General features: G+C 44.1%; 1 protein-coding gene across 1 annotated transcript in view; it reads right to left on the minus strand.

The window, feature by feature from the left end:
* Positions 1–178: 178 nt before the first annotated feature.
* LOC120037597 (trichohyalin-like) overlaps positions 179–21534 on the minus strand; it is a 33338-nt gene continuing 11982 nt past the window's right edge. Inside the window, exons 2-10 of the mRNA XM_038983592.1 lie at positions 21099–21410; positions 5150–5482; positions 3575–3649; positions 2684–3298; positions 2430–2498; positions 2229–2303; positions 1780–1857; positions 321–1574; positions 179–219 (exon numbers count right to left, since the gene is read on the minus strand). Coding sequence (XP_038839520.1) covers positions 179–219; positions 321–1574; positions 1780–1857; positions 2229–2303; positions 2430–2498; positions 2684–3298; positions 3575–3649; positions 5150–5482; positions 21099–21410 — 2852 coding nt within the window. The remainder of the gene's footprint in view (positions 220–320; positions 1575–1779; positions 1858–2228; positions 2304–2429; positions 2499–2683; positions 3299–3574; positions 3650–5149; positions 5483–21098; positions 21411–21534) is intronic.

The following is a 21534-nucleotide window of genomic DNA, read 5'->3' on the forward strand; positions in this document are numbered from 1 at the left end:
CAACCCTCTCCATTCTAAAAGGCTGCAGTGCAAAGGTCAATAATCTACGTTGGTTTGGAATTCTGTCTTAAGTCTCATCAAGATCTTTACAGACCTCCCTCCCCTCCTCCTCTAGACACTGTAGACTGGACCAGACATTATTCTGACCTGTTTTCCCCATGACCACCATGATCCATGGTCACTCACCACGGTACAGTGGACAGTAGACCTGGTCTGGTTCTACACATAGACGGTGATGGTGAATCATGTCAGATTGTGGAGAAGCCAACTTGATGAGTTTCTCCTGACCCAGCCCATCAACCCTATCAGTGCCCTCTGACCTCTCCCCTCTTGCAGCAGTCTCCCCTCCAACACTGAGTGAGCTTCACTGACCTCTTTCAAGTTCTGTCTCAGTCTCTCCACCTCTCCACCTCTCTCCTCCATCTGTCTATTCTTCTCCTCCATCTGTCTGCTGAACTCCCTCTGCATCTTTGTCTGTGAGCTAATGTAACTCTGTAACTCAGGTAGGACTATCTTCATCAGGTTTCTCTCTGCTTCAACTCTGGCCTCTCCTTCATAGTTCTCCATCATCTCCTCTATCTCCTGTCTGTGTCTCTCCTCCATCTCCCTCCTCTCATTCTCTGTCTTCTCTCTAAATCTCTCCATCTTTCTCTCCATCTCCTCCCTCCTATCAGACTCCCTCTTCAGCTCCCTCTCCAGTTCTATTTTCTTCTCCTCATCCCTCTCTTCTTTCACCTGTCTCTCCAGTTCTGTTATTCGTTCTCTGAGAATTCTGATATCCCTCTTGAGTTTCTGGATTTCTCCATCTTTCTCCTTCAGAGAACCCTGCAGCTCCTTCTCAAGCCTCTCTCTCAAGTCTCTCTCCTCCCTCTGTTTCCTCTCTCCTCTCTCTCTCTGGATCTTTCCCTCCATCTCTCTAACCTGGGTCTCTGCCTCCTGGTAGGTCTGACTGCTGTAGAATCTCTCTCTGTTTCCTGCCACCATCTCCTCTACCTGCTCCAGCAGCTCTGATACCTGAGTGCCATGGGCCCTGTCCTTAATGTTGAGGACGTGGTATCTGCTTCCACATTTCCCTACAAGTTGCTGGAGGTCCTGACTTCCTGCTTGGAGAAACTCCTCAATGCTCTGCTCTTTCAGGCCATCATCATGGGTGAATAGAATCACAGTGTGCTCCCAACAACCCTCCCCAAACATATCCTCTATTCTCTCCAGCACCCCTCTCTCCTCCCCCTTAGAGGGCTCCACTGGTATGACCAGGAGGAAGGTGTGGGGTCCCGGGGCAGACAGACGGACACAGAGCCCCACATCCTGTCTCATCTCCTCCAGAGAGAGTCCAGGACAGAACCAGTCTGGAGTGTCCACCATCACCAGCCGTCTCCCACACACGTCCCCCTCTCTCCTCTTACTCCTCTGGGTCACTGCAGAGGGGCTGGCCTGGGCCCTAAACTCCTCTCTGCCCAGGATGGTGTTTCCTGCTGCACTCCTCCCAGCCCCAGTCCTCCCCAGCAGCACCAGTCTCAGCTCAGACACACTGGGAGACACTGGGGAGTCTGGACTGCTGCTCTCTCCTCCCACTGCAACACAACACACAGCACTGATCAACACACTGACTCTCTGGAGGATGTACAACAGAGTCAAATATAATATAATCTACATCCATAACTCACTATCTGGAGGATGTACAACAGAGTCAAATATAATATAATCTACATCCATAACTCACTATCTGGAGGATGTACAACAGTGTCAAATATAATATAATCTACATCCATAACTCACTATCTGGAGGATTTAACTCCATGCTGTTTGTCCTCCTCAGTGGAAGCGTGGGGTCTGTATCTGAGGTCTCTCCTCCCACTGTAACACAACATAGAGAACTGGTCAACATACTGACTCATCAGAGACACATTTAAAACATAGTATAAACAAACTACAAATACATTACACATCAGAGTGAAATATAGATTATTGGAGAAAATAGAGAATATCAAGATTGATGACAGTTTGAGACAACATGTATAACTCACTAAGTGAAGGATGGTCCACTATAGACTAGAAACAGTAGGAGACAACAGGACAATAGTGATAACTCACTAAGTGAAGGATGGTCCACTATAGACTAGAAACAGTAGGAGACAACAGTACAATAGTGATAACTCACTAAGTGAAGGATGGTCCACTATAGACTAGAAACAGTAGGAGACAACAGGACAATATTGATAACTCACTGTCAGGAGGATCCTCCATGCTGTGTCTCCTCCTGACTGGGAGTATGGAACCTGTATCTGACGTCTCTCCAGGTTCTAAAATAATAGAACAACCATTTAGAATGGGAACATCTACCTCAGTGACACATGAAGGCACATAGACCTACTGAAGGGGAGTTCTGGGTTTCTATTGAAATGTTAAGTATCACATATCTCACTCACCAGTCATCTGGGCTGAGATCTCTCTTCTCAGTCTCTCTACCTCAGTCTTCACATCACATATCTGTTGAGCTGAAATAACAAAGGAGGACTAGGATCTGAATTCTGTGTTAAAGACTTTAGACAGAAATGTGATGCAGAGGGAAAGTATGAAGTGATGGACAACAATATTCACAACTCAGTGGAGAGTCGACAATAACCTGAGAATTGATGAAAGTACAGAAGACTAAATGTATTAATGGTGTGAATAATCTTACCCAGTTCAGCATTTTCATTGTTGACCTCCTCCACCTGTTTGTCTCTTTCCTTTAACTGCTTCTCTCTCTCCTCTAGTAGGTTATCTTTCTCTTCTACTTCCTGTCTCCTCTCTTTTAGTTCATTTTCTTTTCCCTCCAGTAGTTTGTCTCTCTCTTCCAGTTGGTTTTCTTTCTCTTCCAGTAGTTTGTCTCTCTCTTCCAGTAGTTTGTCTCTCTCTTCCAGTAGTTTGTCTCTCTCTTCCAGTAGTCTGTCCTTCTTTTCCAGTAGTCTGTCCTTCTCTCCCAGTCTGTGGTTGCTGTCCTCTAGTTGAAGGTCTTTTTCCTGCAGTAGGATTCTGAAGTTCTCTACTTGGCTGTTCTTGTCCTGCAGGTTCTTTCTCAGTGTCTCTAGTTGAATGTCTCTATCCTTTAGTTGCTTGTCTTTCTCTTCCAGTTGGTTTTCTTTCTCTTCTAATAGTTTCTCCCTCTGTCCCATTATCTGGTTCTTCTCCTCCAGGAGTCTCTCTTTCTCTCTCACTTCCTGGGTCATATCATCCAGTTGTGTGTCTTTCTCCTCTAGTTGTTTCGTCATCTCCTGTCTTGATATCTCTTTTAATTCTTCTTCCATCTTCAACTCTGAGAGAGAGAGCAATTAACATATTTAATTGGTTGTTTGAATAAGTAATGTATTAATTCATTCAATAGTATGCCTATAAAGACATTATCATTTGATGGAGGTGGTACAATTATTAGTAATTATTTCCTCCAGTCAACAGTTATCTGAGCTGAACCAATCATCAACTGGTCTATTGACTATTTGATACATTACAAATGAATTAGTCTGAAACACTGAATGACATCACTCATGTTCCCTGATTCAATCCTCTCTCCTCCAGACTCTCTCATACTTACCAAGCTCACCAGCTGATGCCTCCCTCTTCAGCTTGTCCTCCTGGGTCTCTTGTTGTAAATACTCTGATCCTGAGGCTATGGTGTAAAACAGAGAGGTGAGGTCTGTGTGGTAGACTATATCACTATGTACAGAACAAACAGGACCAATCAGATTTCTCCTGTCACCCTCCCTCATGTAGGGACTGTGGGCACCAATGATATCTGGTTAACTTCATAAATAATGTTGTTGAGTTATTGTCCTATCTCTGATCAAATTATTATGTTCATTGTTAGTGATAACCAGCATTGGGCTCTATGGCAGACACAGGATATTGTGTCAGGAGGCAGGGTTCTATGGAATATACATTCAGTAGAATCTGAAAACATCTGACATCATAATCTAACCTACCTTGAGAACATTTGGGGAGAGTATTGATAAATGTAAAGAAACTGATTTAATATGTAGCCTTGAAGAAGACACACTGCTGTTCACAAGGCCTGTAGTTTTTAAAGTATCAGATTAACACTCTGGTCTGTCCTTTGTCTTGTGTTATTGGTTGTCAATAAACAAAACAGACAAATAAGTAATTACTCACGTGGTACTGATCATCCATTATCCAAGATGGAGAGTCATGAATAATGATCATGTAAAACAGAATGCATTAGTTATTATTGTTCATTGAATTTCTGTCTCATGACATAATTTAATGAAATACCATACATCATATTGATATGACTGTTCATCACATTCATTACTAATGTACATCTAGGGAAAGGGATGTAAGCAGTGCTACTATTGGAACAGCCTAAACATCACAGAATGATTCACAATAGGACACTAAACTGAATTCAAACTGATTCTATGTTAATTTTTGATTGTGATATGTTGAGCTCTATGGCAGATATATTGTGGGAGGACTATGATATGAAAATTCTGGATAATTTAATGAACATCTATACATCTTAATCCAACCTACCTTGACAACATTTGGGTAGAGTTTTGATAAATGTAAAGAAACTGATTTAATTTGTAGCCTTGAAGAAGACAGACACACTGCTGTTCACAAGGCCTGTAGTTGTTATAGTATCAGATTAACACTGGTTTGTTCGTTGTCTTGTGTTATTGGTTGTTGATAAACAAAACAGATAAATAAGTAATTACTCACCTAATGCTGATCATCCATTATCCAAGATGGAGAGACATGAATAATGATCATGTAAAACAGAATGTATTAGTTATTATCATTACCTTCAAATCACCATCTGTCACATTATCCTCTCAAATACCATAGTGATGTGATATACATCAGAGGGGTATGAGTGTTCATCACATTCATTACTAATGACAATCAAGGGACGTGACAGTAATGTTGGAATGGTTCTAATGCTTTAGGACCAGCTCAAAGCTCAGAGTAATGGTAATATGCATTGTAACTAGTTGATATTCAGAATGAATCTAGTCTATTCATCTGTAACTCCTACTATGAACTCCTAACTACATGAGAAAGTACAAGTGTTCTGTACAGGGAAAGAGACTGGTTGTTATTGTTGTTGTTTAGGTGTTTAGAAACATTACTGGAGTTCTAGAACACTCACCTCCTCTGACCCATAAACCCACTGCAGCCTCCTCCTTCTGTTCTCCATGGATGACCTGACATATGTAGACTCCTCTATCTGGCTTCCTGTAGTCTCTCAGCCTCAGAGACACGTTGCCTCTCTCCAGCTCCTGGGTGATCAGACTCACTCTGCCCTCATAGCCACTCCTCTCTGTCACCTGGCCATTCTGATACAGATAAATACACTCTGTCCCTTTAAACCACCTGATCGTCGTGGCAACAGCACTGGTGTCAGGTGAGAGGTGACAGAAGAGGGTGACCTCTTCACCAACATCAGCCAACACATTGTCTTCTGAGGTGAGTTTAAACTGATCTGTTCAGAAAGAGAGAACATTTCATGTTTAATGACATCATCTGTGTCAGGAACACAAATCCTCTCAGTACATTTATAAACACAGCTGAATTAAAAACTACAATAGACATACAACAACCAGGACCATGTCAATTCTAAAATACAACCCCCACAATCCCAGACAGACAGATTCATTTGAAGGAAAGTATATATGTCATAGAAGAATGTGATGCTACAATCTAGAATGATATTATCCCATTTGTTCCCACATCTTTCCCAGACATGCCACTATGCTAATCTTATGCCACTAGTAAGCCTAACATGTCATCCATTTTGATTATTTATTTATTTAAAAGTATGTTTTATTCTTGGTCACAATTGTGACAGAGTGCTCTGCCTATAATAACATGAACAGATATTTACCCCTATTCCTCAACCTCAATATCTATATACCTCAGCCCACTTACCCACACACCTAAACTCAATGACCCACACAGCCCAGCCCTGTTACCCCCATGCCCTAACCCTAACACCCACATGCCAATACCCTCAAATCTATACAATCAAGTACAGATACAGGCATATCCTGGCCCTAAATGACCTGTGTGTTACTCAAGACCCCAGTTCCTTTGTCAATACACCTCATCCCTGTTACTTTCCTATCTCAGCCCTGTTACCCACTTTCCTTAGGCCTGTATTCCCCAAGTCACCAACAGTAACCTATATCCAGCTATTCGCTGCACACCCCAACCCTGTTATCGGCATGTTTTAGTCCTGTGACCTCTGACCTGTATACACTAATCATTTCATAGATAAACTAATATTACAGTGGTATAACACATGTGACCCAGCCCCAATCTCTTGTTTCTACCACAAACGTTGTTGCCAGAAAGGATTTGAATGGGCAATAGACGTCCATCCAGCCCCATTACCTGTATGAACCTTGTGTATCCCTACACCCCATTATAAACCAGGGAAATCCATGGGCATACTCATATAAAACAGGTCTACCCCAGTGTCCAAGCCTCAACATTCATACTAACCAGGTCTACCATTGTGCAAGAGACACTAAACAAACCTAATAACATTAAATATCACTTCAATTATTATACTAATTCACTTTATGGGTCTATACACGGCCAATTCCCCCTGAAATAACAACATGTGATGTTTTACAGTAAAAATCTCTGATTTAAACATCAGTAAAGGTTAATGGATAATGGTAAAATCATCTGTAACATCATTTAGAACAAGTAAATCCTGAACCGAACTCAACTTAAATCTACTGAAGAATGAAAAAGATCTGCTATGACTAAATATATAGAATAAATTAGAGGCACTGTATTTTCCCATTAGTCAGACATGTTTTGCAGGTAGCCTAACACTTAAGAGCATTGGGCCAGTAACCCAAACGTCGCTGGTTTGAATCCCTGAGGAAACTAGGAAAACATTTGTTGATATGCCCTTGAGCAAGACACTTAATCCTAATTGCTCTGGATACATATTTTATTTATTTAACGAGGCAAGTCAGTTCAGAACAAATTCTAATTTAGAATGACAGCCAACCCCGGACGATGCTGGACCAAATGTGCGCCGCCCTATGGGACTCCTAATCATGGCCGGTTGTGATACAGCCTGGATTTGAACCAGAGTCTGTAGAGACGCCTCTTGCACTGAGATGCAGTACCTTAGACCGCTGCACCACTCAGGAGCCCAACTCATTTGTTGATATCTACAACTTTAACTTCTCTAGAGCCAGTAAAGTACAAAAGTTTGATTTTCTTCCATATTGTGTCCGACTGGATTAAATGGGTTCTATAATAAAGAGATGTTTGGAGGGAGAGGTCACTGTGGAGCAGTAGAGCTGTTTCTCACAGACACAAACTCAGCTACATCTCCTCATGTTACAAACACATTTCATCCAGACACACATTTACACATAAAGACAAATAAAACCACAAACACATTTCATTTTCAATAGTTGGTTTAGTTCTGGTCTCCCAGATACATGAAAGAAAAGTTCATCATTAATTATAGCATGGTGACTTACTATGAACTCTGGACTCTGCCATTTTAACTGCAATAAAAAGAGAAAACATTCATATTTACATCATTACCATTCATCAAATTCTCTCTTTTGCTCAATCACTCAGATACAAACATCACTTCCTCTTTCTCCAGTCCTCATTGTTTTAAAACAGGACTGTTGTGTCTAGTTTGGAAAGTGAAATATACTGAGATCTCCTCTTACCTTTACTGGTCTTCACGTCCTCCACTTCACATTCAAAATAGTTTATTTAAATCCATAACCACTCTAATAGTCACTATATGTGCATATCTACACGTTTTTACAGAACTATCTACACCTCAGGCCATAACTGAGACAGCACTTTCACTTCACCTTTTCACAGAGTAAACTCCTCCCCTCAGCCTCTCTGCTTATTAGAAAACCCAGTCACAAAGTCTAAATTGTCTACAGGCCTATCGTAAAATTTCATGAAAACAAAAATGTACATTTCTGATCTTAATTTAGGTTTAAGGTTAGACATAAGGTTAGCAGTGTGGTTTAGGGTTAAAATCAGAATTTAAGAATGTAGCTCAGTTGGTAGAACATAGTGCTTGCAATGCCAGAGTTGTGGTTTGAATGACTCACTTCAGAGCGTCTGGTAAAATGTAATAATGGTCAGGGCTTGTGACTTTGTTAACTAGTGACCAACATTAGAGGGTTTATGCTATCATACAGCATGGTGATGTCTTCTATCATCAGCTTTTAGTTAATCAACTCTAAAGTTCTGAAAACAGTTTCAATACAAATCAGAAGACCGATCCATCTTTAATTATAGTCATATTATCCTGAGCTGTACAGATTTAACAGTGCCTATCAATATTAGCTTCTCTTATCTCTTTGGACCCATTCACATGAGTAAATGAGTGAAATTGCTTCCATGACAAATAGTCTCAATGCTTTTCCATCCCCTCCTAACAAAATAAATGTAGCTGACTGGTGGTCATTTACTGTCTGAGAAGAGAGTATCATTGAAGATAAAGTACAGTAATGGCTGAGTTTGGGTTAGGGTGTGTAGGGGACAGGGCTGGGGGTAAAGACTGAGTTTGGGTTAGGGTGTGCAGGGGACAGGGCTGGGGGTAAAGGCTGAGTTTTTTGTTAGGGTGTGCAGGGGACAGGGCTGGGGGTAAAGGCTGAGTTTGGGTTAGGGTGTGCAGGAGACAGGGGACAGGGCTGGGGGTAAAGGCTGAGTTTGGGTTAGGGTGTATAGGGGACAGGGGACAGGGCTGTGGGTAAAGGCTGAGTTTGGGTTAGGGTGTGCAGGGGACAGGGCTGGGGGTAAAGGCTGAGTTTATGGGAGGCTGAGTTAAGACGTCTGCATGCTTCCCAGCCAAAACAATCTGAAGAGTTCTTCCATATTTATGACGATTGTAGTGGCTTCCTTTCCTCTTGACCAGAACCACTGCCCAAGCCTGAAAGCGGGGTTGTTTCGGACGCATACAGTCCACATTCGAAGTTCCCACTCCCGAGTCTAGCTTGGACTCCCCCTCCCCCGAAGGCCCAACTTCCTGCCTTTATCCTGTCACTAACACACTGACCACAGTACAATGAATGGTCAAGAGGGGGAGCTAAAAACTAAGGTACACTTATAACAAAGGCATATATCTCAATCAGGTCAATATAAATCATCAAGGTACCTGATATTTCATCATATACATTCATATTTCATATATTTACACACACGTACATGGAGCTCTGTATGTTCTGTCTTTCATACAAATATGTCCACATCGGCTCTAACATACCGGCCCCTAATTGTTAACTGCACTGAATACATAACAGTTACTTAATATTCCAAAAATAGAGCCAATTCCCAAAACATTCTATACCAGAGCACTATTACGGTTCATAGCTACACTACCGTTCAAAAGTTTGGGGTCACATAGAAATGTCCTTGTTTTTGAAAGAAAAACAATTTTTTTTGTCCATTCAAATAACATAAAATTGATCAGAAATACAGTGTAGTCATTGTTAATGTTGTAAATGACTATTGTAGATGGAAACGTCAGATTTTTTAATGGAATATCTAGATAGGTGTACAGAGACCAATTTTCAGCAACCATCATTCCTGTGTTCCAATCACACATTGTGTTAGCTAATCCAAGTTTATCATTTAAAAAAGGCAAATGAATCATTAGAAAACCTTTTTGCAATTATGTTAGCACATCTGTTCTGATTAACTTGTTATGGATAGGGGGCAGTATTTTCACATTTGGATGAAAAGCGTGCCCAGATTAAACTGCCTGCTACTCAGTCCCAGTTGCTAATATATGCATATTATTAGTAGATTTGGATAGAAAACACTCTGAAGTTTCTAAAACTGTTTGAATGATGCAACCCTAGTAGCCACAAAGGTATGGAATCTCTTGGTATCGTTGCGGGTTTATTTTAGCACAGGCTGGCTGTCTGTCCAGAAAGTTGCCTCCTCAAGTTCCATCTGGAGCTCCAACCTTAACATCCTGTCCACTTGCACCTCCAATGTTGCTGCATCAAGTTCCAGTCTGGGGATCGTCATCTGCTTGAAGTGGAGTCACTCTTGATTTCCCCAGTATGAATTGGATGTGGACCTTTTCCATACCTGTTTTGAACCTAAGATAACTTGCCGTGCCATAGCCTTGTTCACTTGCATCAACTAAGTGATGCAGCTGTGCGGTCTTGACTTGACCAAAGTTCTCAGGCATCATACACCTGTCAATCTGGAATCTGGACAGCTGGTCCAGCTTAGAGCCATTTCTTCCATGAAACAGAGTGTTCTTTGGGGATGACTTCGTCCCATCCACACTTTAGATTGCAGAGCTCTTGAAGAATTTGCTTTGCCTTTAATATGAATGGGGAAAGGAAACCTAATGGATCATAAACAGAGCTGACAGTTGAGAGAATACCTCTTCTTGTAAGGGGTCTGTTCTTGACAGTGACTCTAAACGCATCACTTTCAGATGTTCAATTGGATTCCAAGTGCTCTTTCAACAGGCAGCTTCTCTCTGTCCTGGTCCAGTTGTTTTATCTGCTTGGCTGTGTGTTCATCAGCAATAGAAACCAGCACAGCGCGGCTGTTGATGACCCACTTGATCAACTTGAACCCACCCGGAGAACACACATCTGAGGGTTTTTTGTGAGAGCTGTGGCTTGTTCCTCTATGGACTCTGATTTGAGGCAGTCATCAACATAGACATTTGACTTGACTGTTTGATTCACCTCTTCCTCGTACTTCTCACAGTTGTCTTCTGCCGTCTTTCGCAGTGCAAAGGTTGCGCAACTTGGAGAGGATATAGCACTGAAAAGATGTACCGTCATTCTGGCCTCCATAGGAATCGCAGGAAGTCTAAGTCATCTTCATGGACATGTACTTGATGGAACATTCCTTCGATCTCTTCCATCATAGCAATATGCTCTTGCAGAAATCTTAGCAAGACTCCTAAGAGCGTGTTTGCCAGGTCAGGGCCTTGAAGGAGTTCACTGTTGAGAGATGTACCTTTATATGATGAGCAGTCCAACACCACTCGTATTGTTCCTTTGCGCTTATGGTGAATGCCATGGTGTGGTATGTACCATACCTTGCCTTTCTCTCTGAGGAGCTGTTCTTGTGGCGTAACCTTTTGTTATTACCTCTTCCATGAAGCCTTTGTACTCTGCAGTGTAATCTTCGTCCTTCTTGAACTTCCTGATAATATTTAGAGCCCGCTGCTCTGCCATGTCACGGTTCTTTGGCAGGACTACATATTTGTTGCGAAAGGGCAACAGTAAGTAGTAGTGACGGTCTTTGAGGATTACGGAGCTTGATTCCATCTCCATAAACTTACGATCCTCAGCTGACATCTCACTTTTCTCTTCATACTCTCTCTCAGGGAAGTCACGGTTGTACTGATTTACAAGAACCCCCAGGTCGGCCATTGAGATATGATTGGCCATCACCTTAGTATGCCCAGATTCTTCTGCCATGGTACAAGTGATAAGAGGACCGTTCATCACCCGTCCAAAGTGTATTTTCACTGCATACGGTCCGTTGCCTTGGCTATTTATGATTTGCCAGGGTTCCATTGCCTTTGGAGCATTTATGCCAATCAGGAGTTCAGCGTCGGCATCAATCTCCTCCAACTGAACCCCTTTCGGGTATGGCCACCTTTTGAGATCTTTCTGAGTGGGAATGTTCTCTCGTCACAGGGATCTTATGCTGGGTGTAGACCTTTGATAATGCAAGATTTTTTATTTATTTTTATTTTTTTATTTCACCTTTATTTAACCAGGTAGGCAAATTGAGAACACGTTCTCATTTACAATTGCGACCTGGCCAAGATAAAGCAAAGCAGTTCGACACATACAACAACACATAGTTACACATGGAGTAAAACAAACATACAGTCAATAATACAGTGAAAATAAGTCTATATACAATATGAGCAAGTGAGGTGAGATAAGGGAGGTGAAGGCAAACAAAATATATATATAAATAAATAAATTAATATATAAAAAGGCCATGGTGGCGAAGTAAATACAATATAGCAAGTAAAAAAATAACACTGGAATGGTTGGTTTGCAGTGGAAGAAGGTGCAAAGTAGAGATAGAAATAATGGGGTGCAAAGGAGCAAAATAAATAAATACAGTAGGTAAAGAGGTAGTTGTTTGGGCTAAATTATAGATGGGCTATGTACAGGTGCAGTAATCTATGAGCTGCTCTGACAGCTGGTGCTTAAAGCTAGTGAGGGAGATAAGTGTTTCCAGTTTCAGAGATTTTTGTAGTTCGTTCCAGTCATTGGCAGCAGAGAACTGGAAGGAGAGGCGGCCAAAGGAAGAATTGGTTTTGGGGGTGACCAGAGAGATATACCTGCTGGAGCGCGTGCTACGGGTGGGCGTTGCTATGGTGACCAGCGAGCTGAGATAAGGGGGGACTTTACCTAGCAGGGTCTTGTAGATGACCTGGAGCCAGTGGGTTTGGCGACGAGTGTGAAGCGAGGGCCAGCCAACGAGAGCGTACAGGTCGCAGTGGTGGGTAGTATATGGGGCTTTGGTGACAAAACGGATGGCACTGTGATAGACTGCATCCAATTTATTGAGTAGGGTTTTGGAGGCTATTTTGTAAATGACATCACCGAAGTCGAGGATTGGTAGGATGGTCAGTTTTACAAGGGTATGTTTGGCAGCATGAGTGAAGGATGCTTTGTTGCGGAATAGGAAGCCGATTCTAGATTTAACTTTGGATTGGAGATGCTTGATGTGAGTCTGGAAGGAGAGTTTACAGTCTAACCAGACACCTAGGTATTTGTAGTTGTCCACATATTCTAAGTCAGAGCCGTCCAGAGTAGTGATGCTGGACAGGCGGGCAGGTGCAGGCAGCGATCGGTTGAAGAGCATGCATTTAGTTTTACTTGTATTTAAGAGCAATTGGAGGCCACGGAAGGAGAGTTGTATGGCATTGAAGCTCGCCTGGAGGGTTGTTAACACAGTGTCAAGAGAAGGGCCAGAAGTATACAGAATAGTGTCGTCTGCGTAGAGGTGGATCAGAGACTCACCAGCAGCAAGAGCGACATCATTGATGTATACAGAGAAGAGAGTCGGTCCAAGAATTGAACCCTGTGGCACCCCCATAGAGACTGCCAGAGGTCCGGACAACAGACCCTCCGATTTGACACACTGAACTCGATCAGAGAAGTAGTTGGTGAACCAGGCGAGGCAATCATTAGAGAAACCAAGGCTGTCGAGTCTGCCGATGAGGATGTGGTGATTGACAGAGTCAAAAGCCTTGGCCAGGTCAATGAATATGGCTGCACAGTACTGTTTCCTATCGATAGCGGTTAAGATATCGTTTATGACCTTGAGCGTGGCTGAGGTGCACCCATGACCAGCTCTGAAACCAGATTGCATAGCGGAGAAGGTATGGTGGGATTCGAGATGGTCGGTAATCTGTTTGTTGACTTGGCTTTCGAAGACCTTAGAAAGGCAGGGTAGGATAGATATAGGTCTGTAGCAGTTTGGGTCTAGAGTGTCTCCCCCTTTGAAGAGGGGGATAACCGCAGCTGCTTTCCAATCTTTGGGAATCTCAGACGACACGAAAGAGAGGTTGAAAAGGCTGGTAATAGGGGTGGCAACAATTTCAGCAGATAGTTTTAGAAAGAAAGGGTCCAGATTATCTAGCCCGGCTGATTTGTAAGGGTCCAGATTTTGCAGCTCTTTCAGAACATCAGCTGACTGTATTTGGGAGAAAGAGAAATGGGGAAGGCTTGGGCGAGTAGCAGAGGGGAGGGCAGTGCTGTTGACCGGGGTAGGGGTAGCCAGGTGGAAAGCATGGCCAGCCGTAGAAAAATGCTTATTGAAATTCTCAATTATAATGGATTTGTCGGTGGTGACAGTATTTCCTATCTTCAGTGCAGTTGGAAGCTGGGAGGAGGTGTTCTTATTCTCCATGGACTTTACAGTGTCCCAGAACTTTTTTGAGTTTGTGTTGCAGGAAGCAAATTTCTGCTTGAAAAAGCTAGCCTTGGCTTTTCTAACTGCCTGTGTATACTGGTTTCTAGCTTCCCTGAAAAATTGCATATCACGGGGGCTGTTCGATGCTAATGCAGAACGCCATAGGATGTTTTTCTGTTGGTTAAGGGCAGTCAGGTCAGGAGAGAACCAAGGGCTATATCTGTTCCTGGTTCTAAATTTCTTGAATGGGGCATGCTTATTCAAGATGGTGAGGAAGGCATTTTAAAAAAATATCCAGGCATCCTCTACTGACGGGATGAGATCAATATCCTTCCAGGATACCTCGGCCAGGTCGATTAGAAAGGCCTGCTCGCTGAAGTGTTTCAGGGAGCGTTTGACAGTGATGAGTGGAGGTCGTTTGATCGCTGACCCATTACGGATACAGGCAATGAGGCAGTGATCGCTGAGATCTTGGTTGAAAACAGCAGAGGTGTATTTGGAGGGCAAGTTGGTTAGGATGATGTCTATGAGGGTACCCGTGTTTACGGAATTGGGGTGATACCTGGTAGGTTCATTGATAATTTGTGTGAGATTGAGGGCATCAAGCTTAGATTGTAGGATGGCTGGGGTGTTAAGCATGTTCCAATTTAGGTTGCCTAGCAGCACAAGCTCTGAAGATAGATGGGGGGCAATCAGTTCACATATGGTGTCCAGAGCACAGCTGGGGGCAGAGGGTGGTCTATAGCAGGCGGCAACAGTGAGAGACTTGTTTTTAGAGAGGTGGATTTTTAAAAGTAGGAGTTCAAATTGTTTCGGAACAGACCTGGATAGTAAAACAGAACTCTGCAGGCAATCCTTGCAGTAGATTGCAACACCGCCCCCTTTGGCCGTTCTATCTTGTCTGAAAATCTTGTAGTTAGGGATGAAAATGTCCGAATTTTTGGTGGTCTTCCTAAGCCAGGATTCAGACACGGCTAAAACATCTGGGTTGGCAGAGTGTGCAAAAGCAGTGAACAAAACAAACTTAGGGAGGAGGCTTCTAATGTTAACATGCATGAAACCAAGGCTATTACGGTTACAGAAGTCATCAAAAGAGAGCGCCTGGGGAATAGGAGTGGAGCTAGGTACTGCAGGGCCTGGATTCACCTCTACATCACCAGAGGAACAGAGGAGGAGTAGGATAAGGGTACGGCTAAAAGCTATGAGAATTGGTCGTTTGGAACGTCTAGAACAGAGAGTAAAAGGAAGTTTCTGGGGGCGATAAAATAGCTTCAAGGAATAATGTACAGACAAACGTATGGTAGGATGTGAATACAGTGGAGGTAAACCTAGGTAATGGGTGATGATGAGAGAGATATAGTCTCTAGAAACATCATTGAAACCAGGTGATGTCATCGCATATGTGGGTGGTGGAACTGAGAGGTTGGATATATAGTGAGCAGGGCTAGAGGCTCTACAGTGAAATAAGCCAATAAACACTAACCAGAACAGCAATGGACAAGGCATATTTACATTAAGGAGAGGCATGCTTAATCGAGTGATCAATAAGGGTCCAGTGAGTAGAGGTTGGTTGGGGGCACGGCGATCCAGACAGCTGGCCGGGTAGCTGGCTATCGGTAGCAAGATAACATAGGATGGAGGTCTGTTTTTATTTTTTTTATTTTTTTGTCACCTCGTTCGTTTCCGTCGGTAGATTAGTGGGGTTCCGTGTGGTAGAGGGGATCGATCCAATTGGCAAAATAGATATAGTGACCCAGGAAAAAAGAAAAAAAAAATTGTCCGGTATATTTATTTAGATAGCAGCCGATAAGACAGCTAATAATTAGCAGATGGGTATTCAGAAACGTCGCAATGGAAAAGCCTGTTGAAACCACCTCGGACAATTACGTCGGCAGACCAGTCGTGATGGATCGGCGGGGCTCCGTTTCGGCAATAAAGGGTCCAGTCCAATTGGCAAAAGAGGTATTGTAGCCCAATAATTCGCTGGTAGGCCTCTTCGGCTAGCCGGCAGATGGGCCTAGCTCGAGGCTAGCTCAAGGCTAACTGGTGCTTGTTTCGGGACAGAGGTATTAGCCAGTAGTAGCCACCTGGTTGCAGCTAGCTAGCGACGATGATCCGGTGTAATTGTCCAGAGCTTGCGTCAGGAATCCGGTGATGTGGTAGAGAAAAAGCAGTCCTATATTCTCTGGGTTGATATCGCGCCTGCAGACTGGCAGGTATTTGCCCGAGCTGAAGCTGGCTGGTGTCCGAGTTAAGGGCGAAGACCGCAGCAGTGGCTAACTGACTACCGTGTGGCTCAGTTGGTAGAGCATGGCGCTTGCAACGCCAGGGTTGTGGGTTCATTCCCCACGGGGGGACCAGGATGAATATGTATGAACTTTCCAATTTGTAAGTCGCTCTGGATAAGAGCGTCTGCTAAATGACTTAAATGTAAATGTAAATGTACTAGCTAGTAGCTAGTTATCTGGCTAGCTTCTGATTGGGGTTACGGTTCTAAAGTATAAAAAATAGCAGATCCGTACCACATTGGGTGAGGCGGGTTGCGGGAATGTATATTCAGTTCCAAGATGGAAAGTGAAATTAAAATATATACGAAATGTATACAAAAAATACGAGGACTATTTACGCGGGACAAGACGGGACAAGACAAGACAAATACACGTCCGCTACGCCTTCTTGGAGCAAATGTCTCCTTCCATGTTGCCAATCTCTAATCCAGATATCTCAAAGCTCCTGGTAGGACTCTCCTGCTCCATTGTGTAGCAGAATATCAGTCTCACTGGCTTTAGCTTTCAGCTGCATCATGAGTCTCTCAGTACAAAATGTTGCTGAACTACCAGAATCAAGAAACACATAGATTAACACAGACTGGCTTCTATTTACCAGCTTTACTTGAACTGGCACAATTGCACCATCTGTACCTGCCTCAGTATCTTCACCAGCTTCCAGTGAAACAAGAGCACTGCTGACAGTCTCCTCCCACTTTACTGCTACACCACTCATATCCTCCTTCAGAGATCTACTTCTCTCTCTTCCTTCAATGTGCAGGATAGTGGGGTGCTTTCTTTGACAGCTCTGACAGGACATCCTTATTTTAGATTCTTTGCTTAAGTGTTCTCTCATCAAACAGCCAAAACAAAGACCTCTTGATCTTAGAAACTCAACCTTGGATTTGTGTGGCTGTACCTTCACCTGTTGGCAGTTGACCAATAAATGCTCACCAACACAAAATACACAAGATACTGGGAGCATCAGAAGGGCAGGTGTCTGGTTTCTTTACTACTGGGAGCTTCAGAAGGGCAGGTGTCTGGTCTCTTTACTACTGGGAGCATCAGAAGGGCAGGTGTCTGGTCTCTTTACTACTGGGAGCGTCAGAAGGGCAGGTGTCTGGTCTCTTTACTACTGGGAGCATCAGGATGGCAGGTGTCTGGTCTCTTTACTACTGGGAGCATCAGAAGGGCAGGTGTCTGGTCTTTTTACTACTGGGAGCATCAGAAGGGCAGGTGTCTGGTCTCTTTACTACTGGGAGCATCAGAAGGGCAGGTGTCTGGTCTCTTTACTACTGGGAGCATCAGAAGGGCAGGTGTCTGGTCTCTTTACTACCGGGAGCATCAGAAGGGCAGGTGTCTGGTCTCTTTACTACTGGGAGCATCAGAAGGGCAGGTGTCTGGTCTCTTTACTACTGGGAGCATCAGAAGGGCAGGTGTCTGGTCTCTTTACTTTGAATGTTTGTCTTTTAAAGGTTTTTCAGAGTCGCAATCTGACACTACATCTACTGCAGTGTCAAAGCTGCTTCCCCTACTCTCGGCCTTGAGCTGCTGTTTAGAGTCTGCTGCTGTTTTGTTTTTTTACAACCTTTTGTTGGACAGGAGATGTTGAATATCTCCATAAAACGGATCCTGCAATATTTTGGCCTGTTTTTCCATGAACGTCACCAGGTCACTGAACTGGGTTCTCAGGTGACTTCTCTCTAAAATATCACATGCTGTAGACCTCCATTTTCCATTAGTTTGAAGGGAAGTTTTGACATTATCAACTTTATGTCAGAGGGAAGATTTCCCTCTTCCTTTTTCTGCGTTACAGCAACCTCTAAGATAGAGTGCATAGCATTACAGCAACCTCTAAGATAGAGTGCATAGCGTTACAGCAACCTCTAAGATAGAGTGCATAGCATTACAGCAACCTCTAAGATAGAGTGCATAGCATTACAGCAACCTCTAAGATAGAGTGCATAGCATTACAGCAACCTCTAAGATAGAGTGCATAGCATTACAGCAACCTCTAAGATAGAGTGCATAGCATTACAGCAACCTCTAAGATAGAGTGCATAGCATTACAGCAACCTCTAAGATAGAGTGCATAGCATTACAGCAACCTCTAAGATAGAGTGCATAGCATTACAGCAACCTCTAAGATAGAGTGCATAGCCACCAGTCCCTTTCCATCATCCGGTTTGATGTAAGCAGTGGTGACTTTGATTTCATTGCCAAAGTGTTCCTTTAACAACCTCTTAGCCTCCGTTTTGACTCTTCTGGCTTCCATATGTAGACAACTACAGACCAGATCCTTGGGCTGACCAGAGGTGTACTGTTCCAGGTGATAGAGCCTATCCTGGTGACTGCTGACCAGAGGTGTACTGTTCCAGGTAATAGAGCCTATCCTGGTGACTGCTGACCAGAGGTGTACTGTTCCAGGTAATAGAGTCTATCCTGGTGACTGCTGACCAGAGGTGTACTGTTCCAGGTAATAGAGCCTATCCTGGTGACTGCTGACCAGAGGTGTCCTGTTCCAGGTAATAGAGTCTATCCTGGTGACTGCTGACCAGAGGTGTACTGTCCCAGGTAATAGAGCCTATCCTGGTCACTGCTGACAAGAGGTGTACTGTTCCAGGTAATAGAGCCTATCCTGGTGACTGTTGACCAGAGGTGTGCTGTTCCAGGTAATAGAGCCTATCCTGGTGACTGCTGACCAGAGGTGTACTGTTCCAGGTAATAGAGCCTATCCTGGTGACTGCTGACCAGAGGTGTACTGTTCCAGGTAATAGAGCCTATCCTGGTGACTGCTGAACAGAGGTGTACTGTTCCAGGTAATAGAGCCTATCCTGGTGACTGCTGACCAGAGGTGTACTGTTCCAGGTAATAGAGCCTATCCTGGTGACTGCTGACCAGAGGTGTACTGTTCCAGGTAATAGAGCCTATCCTGGTGACTGCTGACCAGAGGTGTACTGTTCCAGGTAATAGAGCCTATCCTGGTGGCTGCTGGTCTTCTCTTCTATGCCATGCCCAAATGCACGCACGAATGACCTGAAGTTTAGAGGATCACCGTCATACATACACTGCTCAAAAAAATAAAGGGAACACTAAAATAACACATCCTAGATCTGAATGAATGAAATATTCTTATTAAATACTTTTTTCTTTACATAGTTGAATGTGCTGACAACAAAATCACACAAAAATGATCAATGGAAATCAAATTTATCAACCCATGGAGGTCTGGATTTGGAGTCACACTCAAAATTAAAGTGGAAAACCACACTACAGGCTGATCCAACTTCGATGTAATGTCCTTAAAACAAGTGAAAATGAGGCTCAGTAGTGTGTGTGGACTCCACGTGCCTGTATGACCTCCCTACAACGCCAGGGCATGCTCCTGATGAGGTGGAGGATGGTCTCCTGAGGGATCTCCTCCCAGACCTGGACTAAAGCATCCGCCAACTCCTGGACAGTATGTGGTGCAACGTGGCGTTGGTGGATGGAGCGAGACATGATGTCCCAGATGTGCTCAATTGGATTCAGGTCTGGGGAACGGGCGGGCCATTCCATAGCATCAATGCCTTTCTCTTGCAGGAACTGCTGACACACTCCAGCCACATGAGGTCTAGCATTGTCTTGCATTAGGAGGAACCCAGGGCCAATCGCACCAGCATATGGTCTCACAAGGGGTCTGAGGATCTCATCTCGGTACCTAATGGCAGTCAGGCTACCTCTGGCGAGCACATGGAGGGCTGTGCGGCCCCCCAAAGAAATGCCACCCCACACCATGACTGACCCACCGCCAAACCGGTCATGCTGGAGGATGTTGCAGGCAGCAGAACGTTCTCCACGGTGTCTCCAGACTCTGTCACGTCTGTCACATGTGCTCAGTGTGAACCTGCTTTCATCTGTGAAGAGCACAGGGCGCCAGTGGCGAATTTGCCAATCTTGGTGTTCTCTGGCAAATGCCAAACGTCCTGCACGGTGTTGGGCTGTAAGCACAACCCCCACCTGTGGACGTTGGGCCCTCATACCACCCTCATGGAGTCTGTTTCTGACCGTTTGAGCAGACGCATGCACATTTGTGGCCTGCTGGAGGTCATTTTGCAGGGCTCTGGCAGTGCTCCTCCTTGCACAAAGGCGGAGGTAGCGGTCCTGCTGCTGGGTTGTTGCCCTCCTACGGCCTCCTCCACGTCTCCTGATGTACTGGCCTGTCTCCTGGTGGCGCCTCCATGCTCTGGACACTACGCTGACAGACACAGCAAACCTTCTTGCCACAGCTCGCATTGATGTGCCATTCTGGATGAGCTGCACTACCTGAGCCACTTGTGTGGGTTGTAGACTCCGTCTCATGCTACCACTAGAGTGAAAGCACCGCCAGCATTCAAAAGTGACCAAAACATCAGCCAGGAAGCATAGGAACTGAGAAGTGGTCTGTGGTCACCACCTGCAGAACCACTCCTTTATTGGGGGTGTCTTGCTAATTGCCTATAATTTCCCCCTGTTGTCTATTCCACTTGCACAACAGCATGTGAAATTTATTGTCAATCAGTGTTGCTTCCTAAGTGGACAGTTTGATTTCACAGAAGTGTGATTGACTTGGAGTTACATTGTGTTGTTTAAGTGTTCCCTTTATTTTTTTGAGCAGTGTAGTTATCTCCCTAACAGGGAGTGTGGCCTGTTTGTGCTGTAGTACAAGGAGGTCAGTAATTTCATTCTGCCTTTGCATGACAGTAGAGAGGTTTTCATGGCTGGTATTGTGGCTGATACCCATAGTGTTGATTCTGTGTTGATTGCTAGACCTTGTTGTTGACTGCTGAGGGGTGTGGTTTATGACTGTTTTCTGAATAGGTTTTGATGGCTTTGTTGTCGGTTGTTGTAAAACCCTTTGTAGTGGGGTCTTTGGAACTGCACCTAATGCAGCAAACTCAACAGGTGATGGTTCCGGTTCCTCATAGACCTCAGGTTCCTGGTTCTCTAAACAGGACTTCATTCCATCTTGTTGGCTTAGTAAGTGGGATGCCACGGCATGGGATTGAGAAGTTGACTCAACACTCTCCAGGACCTTCAGTCTGGCATTATATGCGGCTATCTCCATTTCCAATTCCATTTTTTCCATTCTAACATTCAGTTGAGCTTTCTCCAGTTCCAATGCGTGCTGTAAGGATGCTTGGCGAGCGAGTAGAGCTGCTCGTTCAGCCTCAGCGTTCAGGCGTGCAGAGGACACTGAGGATGATGCAGCCTTAGAGTACTTTGTTTTACTTGATATTTTTGACACATTAGAAATGCTGTCATGTGGTTGAATGAGCATTTGGGGCTCATCTTCAGCATTTTTCCATATTTCCACCTC

The sequence above is a fragment of the Salvelinus namaycush genome, unplaced genomic scaffold (assembly GCF_016432855.1).
Source record: "Salvelinus namaycush isolate Seneca unplaced genomic scaffold, SaNama_1.0 Scaffold177, whole genome shotgun sequence".
Taxonomy (NCBI): Eukaryota; Metazoa; Chordata; class Actinopteri; order Salmoniformes; family Salmonidae; genus Salvelinus; species Salvelinus namaycush.